Raw genomic sequence first — 7,311 nt, forward strand, 5'->3', positions numbered from 1 at the left:
TCTAAGATTCATTTTGAGACAACTTTTAAATATGATGTAAAGAATGAGTCAGTATCTCTTTTTTGTGGCATAAGGCTATTCTATATACTTGGTACCATCTTAAAAAGTAAAGACTATCTTTCCTCTGTAGAGTTTTACTTGGCAACTTTGTCAAAAATCAATTGACTATATCATTTGAATCTATTTTTGAAGACATAGTTCTCTTTCTTTGATCTAGATGTCTATCCTTTCACCAAGGCTACACTCTTTTAATTATTTTAACTCTGTGGTAGATCTTGAATTCAGATTATGTGATTCCTGCTTTATTCTTCTTTTTCAAAATTGCTTTGACTGCCTTAGTTCCTTTGCCTTTTATATAAGTTGTAGAATTACCTTGTCAATTTCTGCAAAATTCTTGTTTAATTTTAATAGATTGCATTGAATATATAGATCATTTAAGATTGCATTTAATTAATTTATCCTTTATTCACAATTCTGCTGCCTATCGGTATCATCTTTCTTTCTTTCCTTCTTTTATTCTTTTTTATTTTTAAATTTAGATTCCATGACAAACATTTCCTATCTACTACTTTAGCATCTCTGGGCATAGAGCTTAAGCACCTCAGTATTTTTCACAGGTTTTTGAAGAATTTAAGTACATAGCATAGTACTAGTCTACATTAAAATATAGGGTCCCTAGGAAAGGACAAGACACCGTACCACTCAAATTTGACCATTATCTCTGCCAGATCTCTAATATCTAATGATCTATTACATCGAATATTACAGTTATCTGTATACTGTCCCATCTTTGCTTTCAACACTTCCTATTCGTATATTTTATCTTATCTCCTCTATTAAATACTCAAAGTGCTTAAACATTTCTCTCATATCACTTAGAAGTATAGCACACTCAGAGTTAAATAAGTATAGTAATCTTTATTAAATGATTGTGAATTCTGTCATAGCTTATGCTTCCCTATTGTTTCCTGAACATATTTATAGGATTTTGAGAGAAGTAAACAGGTGATTTCCAAGGAAGAAGAAACTAGATGTCACAGAATTTAAGTCATCAATCCAATGGCACACAACTATTTAATATCATAGTTCAGGCTCTGGCCTGTATCATTAAATTTCTTTTCCAGTCCTGTGCAAATTCTTTTTTAACTGAGGGGTCATTTTATACTAGAAGCCAAAGCGCATTCATGTATTCATTTCTTATCATGTAGTGCATTGTTCCAGAACCATTCACTTGTTTACTATTGCATAAAACAAAATCACCTTGTTATTTTTCTGTCCCAAAAGAGAATTATTGTATTTTCTCCCTGGGGCATCCTTGTGGGCTTTAAGAAAAGTTGCAAGAACCTGGTATAAGACTCCAAATGCTTAGTACTCATAGTGCACCTTAATTGAGTGAGCAGTTCATTTCCATAGGTAAGAGGAAAGGTTTTTCATTACTTACAAAATATTTCAGAAGTTATAACCTTGAATCTCAAGCTACATTATATGTTTTCATATTTAAATCTGAGATAGAATTCTCTAGTTAACTCAGAGTTGAATTAAAAATTGAATGAGAGGATTCCAGGGAACATAGCAGGAATATTAGAAAAGACTCTTTACAGGTTTAGTCAATATATTTGTAAGTTAAAAATTTGATTTAATGTCCTTAATGGGAGAAATCAGTTAGGTAAATGTAGCACAAATAAGGGGCTATATTTCAAATTTAGGAAAATTATTAAATGGAAGGGAAATTAACTATTAACCAACCATTGACAACATGCCATTTTGAGATCAAAATTTTAATATTTTTCTTGGAGGGATACAAATTAATTTTGTTTATTTTATTGCTTAGCTAATTGATCTAGAAGCCACTTCAGTTTATTTATTTATTTTTAATATAATGGTCTGTTTAAGCTTATGGGTTTATAAAAGAATTTAAATACATGAGGATGTTATTTCATGTTGCTTCTAAGGGATAACATTTCTAGAATTATAGCATGTCACAATGAGTCAGCAATATGGTCAAGTGGAAATAGCTTCAAGTTTGGAGACAGAGAAACCTGGACTTGAATCTTATCTCTTCTAGTAACTAACTCTGTAACCTTGATCAAGTTATAGGTCAGGCTGATTCTCAATTTTATCATTTACAAATGGAAGCTGAATGATTCAGTTTGAAGTTTGCTGTGTATACTACAGGAGACAATATACACAAAACTTCTAACCTCTAGTAGCTCCTTAACAACATGTGGTAACTGTTGTCTTAACTTTCCTCCTTCTCAAGCTTAATGGCTATGATAGTGTTCTCTTGAATGTCTGGTAGTTTGTGATTCCCACAGTATAAGGGTTGAGGAACTGATTTGATTTTAGTTTTCCAGATTGATAATGTTTTGTTAAAAATTCAACACCTATATTTTTGTCTTTCTAGACTCTATCTCTTAAAGTGAAATCACTTAGATATAAATACAATCAGTTTTAATTTCCTTAAACATTAGTTGACAGAAATGCCTGTTTGAAAAACATCTTGGAAGAAGTAAATAAACCCTATGCTTTTTGTCTATCCTTCCTCAATTCCCCACAGTAAAGGGAATAATTGCGCTAGTGGGGCATGAGTGGGAATAAAATATATCTTCACTCATAAGCCACCTTCTTGTACTACAGGTAAAATCAGAGAAATCAAGAGTTATAAGAAAATTATTATGGGAAAAATTATCAGGAGAATTTAAGTAAACATGCTATTATTTTCCTGTCATCCCCAAAGTCAGAATGCCAAGGCAGAGCTATATTTTTAAGGTGACTGATATCATAGAATACTGGAATTCACTGAGTTTAATCTCATGAGAAAGATATTTTAATATATCGTAAGTGTCATATAACAGACATACGTATAACTAGAAGAAGAAATACTAAGCTTCTGGTTTGATGCCCACTCATTACTCAGTGCTTTGATGAAAAATTATTACGGGCCGGCCCCGTGGCCGCGTGGTTAAGTTCGTGCTCCCCACTTCGGCAGCCCAGGGTTTCGCTGGTTTAGATCCTGGGCGTGGACATGGCACTGCTCATCAAGCCTGGTTGAGGTGGCGTCCCACATAGCACAACCAGAGGGACCAACAACTAGAATATACAATTATGTACTGATGGGCTTTGAGAAGAAGACGAAGAAAAAAAAACATTGAAAAAAACCCTCCTTATTAATATTTTCTAGTTAAGTGAAATTTGGAAGTCATTTTTCATTTGTATGCATTCTTCACCCATAATTAATACAATTATTTTTAATACAAAATACAAAAATTAATACAAAAATAATTTTATAAAACATACTTTAATGCATCTCATAAATAAACACTCTGCAATTACACCTTCTTCATGTAGTTGAACAAGATATGCCTGAAAATTTGGTCAGTCTTAGTTATTCTTCAGTTTGGAAGGATAAATTTACCTTTCCAAGGTTACACTGTCACTAAGTACTATATCTGAATTTTTTTTTTTGGCACCTGAGCTAACAACTGTTGCCAATATTTTTGGGTTTTTTTCTGCTTTATCTCCCCAACCCCCCGCCCCCGCCCCGCCCCGCCCCGTACACAGTTGTATATCTTAGTTGCAGGTTCTTCTAGTTTTGGGATGTGGGACGCCGCCTCAACGTGGCCTGACGACTGGTGCCATGTCCGCGCCCAGAATCCGAACCCTGGGCTGCTACAGCGGAGCGTGTGAACTTAACCACTCAGCCACAGAGCCGGCCCCTATATCTGAAATTTTAATACAGGTTTTTAGAGTCCGAAAATAATGTTTTTAATCTTCCACAATTGTATTATCTTGGGCACATCAGTTAAGTAAAGGTTAGAATAGTAATGTCACTGAAATTTCTCTTGTATATAACAATCAATGTGTATTTTGTGATGGATTCCTTGAGTAGATTGTCTATTGGTACATTTTTCTAAATTTGCTTGCATATTTATTTTTGTTTTGTTTTCACTGTGTTTCTTCCTATCTGCCTAATTCCTATTTTGTCCCTGACTCTCTTTCATTAATATTTTTCTACATAACCCATTGATTCTAGAGAAAAAGAGACAGGAAAATGGAGGAACAAAGAAAGAGAATGAGGAATTTTTCAAACAGAAATGAATTTTTTGTGATGCTCAAAAAATGCACTAATACATATCTATATTACTAATGGATAATTTTATGTTATTTTATTAATGTAACCAAACTACACTAGAAATTATTAGAAGACATGTGTGTTCTCAAGAGTAACGTGTAAGTTGTCCGTATTTACACAGAAGTTGAAATCTAGCTTAATAATATTTTTTAGTCTAGAATTCTCTAAGGACTAAATGAACAATTTCTTCCTTTTTTTGTGGTTTGGCATCAACACATTTAAAAAGCTATTTTATTTATGTATTAATAAAAAACCTTCCACATGGATCTGGCAAGAACTTTCTGGGAAAATAAAAACCTGTTGTAGCTTTCTTCTTCTAAGAATAGTTTCAAACTGGGGCTGGCCGGGGGCTCAGTGGTTAAGCACACACGTTCCGCTTCAGCAGCCCAGCGTTTACTGGTTCGGATCCTGGGTGTGGACGTGGCACCGCTTGGCAAGCCATGCTGTGGTAGGTGTCCCACATATAATGTCGAGGAAGATAGGCATGGATGTTAGCTCAGGGCCAGTCTTTCTCAGCAAAAAGAGGAGGATTGGCAGCAGTTAGCTCAGGGCTAATGTTCCTTAAAAAAAAAAAAAAGAATAGTTTTAAGCTAATTTTCTCATTCCTTCTTGTGTGGACAGCTCAATGTGACAGAAATGTAATGTGTTTCATGTTATGAATATAAATCATTTGTATGTCCCTCACCTTATACAATGCAGATTTTTCACTCCTTGAAATACATTTTGATGTGTGACACACAGAAGGAACAACAAGAATCACAGCGCTGAAATCTTGCTCCTAAATATGGTAGTTGCAATATTTAATTTTGTTTCAATCATGAAGTTCTCAGTCCAGATGCAGGTGACCCTTCAACTTTTTCATTGTTTTCTTTTATACACTTTTCTTTTTTCATATTCCACTGAATGAGCAACAGTCTGATGGAAAAATATACCAGAAATAAATCGCTACTTTGAGGTTTATGTAGTGAATTTATTCTTTAGCAATATCGTCTATAACTTTAATAATCTAGTATTGGGTGGTTCTTCGTTTATAACAATTTTAGATTCTCTCTAAGAAACTATAATATATGAATGGAATGGCCATGATTTATATTTAACAGAAATATTTCTCAAAAATATACTCAAGAATCTTCAAGAATAATGAGTATATGAATACAGAAAAATCTTACATTGGCATAAAGTCAAACTGTGGAGGCCTTAATGGACAACTTCGTGATATTTTGATCATGAAAGAAAACTGAAAAACAAAACCAAACCAATGCCCTACTACCGTTTGCATGCAAGTGCATCTGCACCCAGAATAAGACCTGCTGTCTGTTCTCCAGTGTTCCATAAATGCTAGTGGAATGGGATCATAGCCAAAAAGAGGACATATGATGGTTTGATCAGGAAACAGTACCCCATAATACAACTTGAAATGTAAGTTTAACATCCCATTTTCTAGTCATCTGGGCACATTTTAAAATTAAATAATTTTTACGTTGTTTTTCTCATTTAAAATACAACCCAACTTTGTGATATAATTATGGTTCTTCCCATATTAATGATTTTGAACATTAAGGAAAGGCATTTCATGCACACTGTTGAAAATCTAGGATTTGGACTCAGATGTATACTATCTACACTAATATTGTTGCATTTAAAAATTCTTATATTCATTCATATTTTTGAATTTTCACAGGATGAGTATGAAAACAAATGGTAGTAAATTTAACAAAAAATGAACTAGAAATTAAACCACATAAATTGCCATGTTTTTAACATGGTAAACGTAGCCAAATACTTAATAAAACAGTTTATTTAATTTAACAGGGTAGTGAATTCATTTGGACCCAACTTCTTCACTACTGACTATTCCATCATTACCAAGGATTTCAATATACCCTGCTAAGAAACAGACAGGAGGATAAAAGAGTGGGCTCCATTTTCAAAAATATTGCTTTAAAACCTATAAATAAAAACTGAAATGTCAACGTTGACATCAGATTTAGATTTATACCAGATTCAGTTAAAAAATGCAACTGAAGTTACCATGTTTATATTGATGGGCTTCACAGATGATTTTGAAGTGAAAGTCTTCCTATTTTTGCTATTTCTAGCAATCTATCTTTTTACTCTGATAGGAAATTTGGGACTGGTTGTATTGGTCATTGGGGATTCCCGCCTCCACAATCCTATGAACTATTTTTTGAGTGTGTTATCGTTCTTGGATGCCTGCTATTCTTCAGTTGGGACCCCAAAAATGCTGGTCAATTTCCTGTCAGAGAATAAAGCTATCTCATTCCTTGGATGTGTAGCACAGATGTTTCTGTTTGTTACGTTTGGCACCACAGAATGCTTTCTCTTGGCTGCAATGGCATATGATCGCTATGTAGCAATCTACAATCCTCTGCTGTATTCAATTAACATGTCATCCAGGGTCTATGTGCCACTCATCATTGCTTCCTATCTTTGTGGCATTTTACATGCTTCTATACACACAGGGGCCACATTTAGTCTATCTTTCTGTGCATCGAATGAAATCAGACAGTCTTTTGTGACATCCCTCCTCTCCTTGTTATTTCTTGTTCTAACACTCACACAAACCAGCTTCTACTCTTCTACTTTGTGGGATCTATTGAGATAATCACTATCCTGATTGTCCTGATATCCTATGGTTTCATTCTGGTGGAGATTCTGAAGATGCATTCTGCTGAAGGGAGAAGAAAAGTCTTTTCTACATGTGGTTCTCACCTAACTGGAGTGTCAATTTATCATGGAACAATTCTTTTCATGTATGTGAGACCAAATTCCAGCTATGCTTTGGATCATGACATGACAGTGTCAACATTTTACACCATTGTGATTCCCATGCTAAATCCCATCATCTACAGTTTAAGGAACAAAGATGTAAAGGAGGCAATGAAAAGAGTATTTGGTAAAAATGGGTGTCTCAAGAAAGTATATTTTTCATATTAACCATTAAATTGTAACAAATTAGGAATAATGTTCCTTATCTCAACGTTAAAATGATAAAAATGTTTTGTTTTAGTTTATTAGTGTCTTTCTGTTATTCTTAGACATTTTTAAAGATCATACTCATACCTCAACCCATGCAGGTTCCACACTTGCAGAAAAGCTGCGTCACCCATTTGCTTCTTACTTAATTCACTCTCAGATACATACATATATATACACAT

At 34.0% G+C, this 7,311-nt stretch overlaps 1 protein-coding gene across 1 annotated transcript; it reads left to right on the forward strand.

The window, feature by feature from the left end:
* The first annotated feature begins 6,083 nt into the window (after positions 1–6,083).
* Positions 6,084–7,090, forward strand: LOC124229137 (olfactory receptor 5T1-like). Its single transcript, XM_046644230.1, is given in 2 exon segments — positions 6,084–6,657; positions 6,660–7,090. Coding segments are annotated over 2 exon segments (990 nt in total). The 5' UTR covers positions 6,084–6,098.
* The last annotated feature ends 221 nt before the right edge of the window (positions 7,091–7,311 follow it).

Source organism: Equus quagga, chromosome 17, assembly GCF_021613505.1.
Source record: "Equus quagga isolate Etosha38 chromosome 17, UCLA_HA_Equagga_1.0, whole genome shotgun sequence".
In the NCBI taxonomy this organism is placed as follows: Eukaryota; Metazoa; Chordata; class Mammalia; order Perissodactyla; family Equidae; genus Equus; species Equus quagga.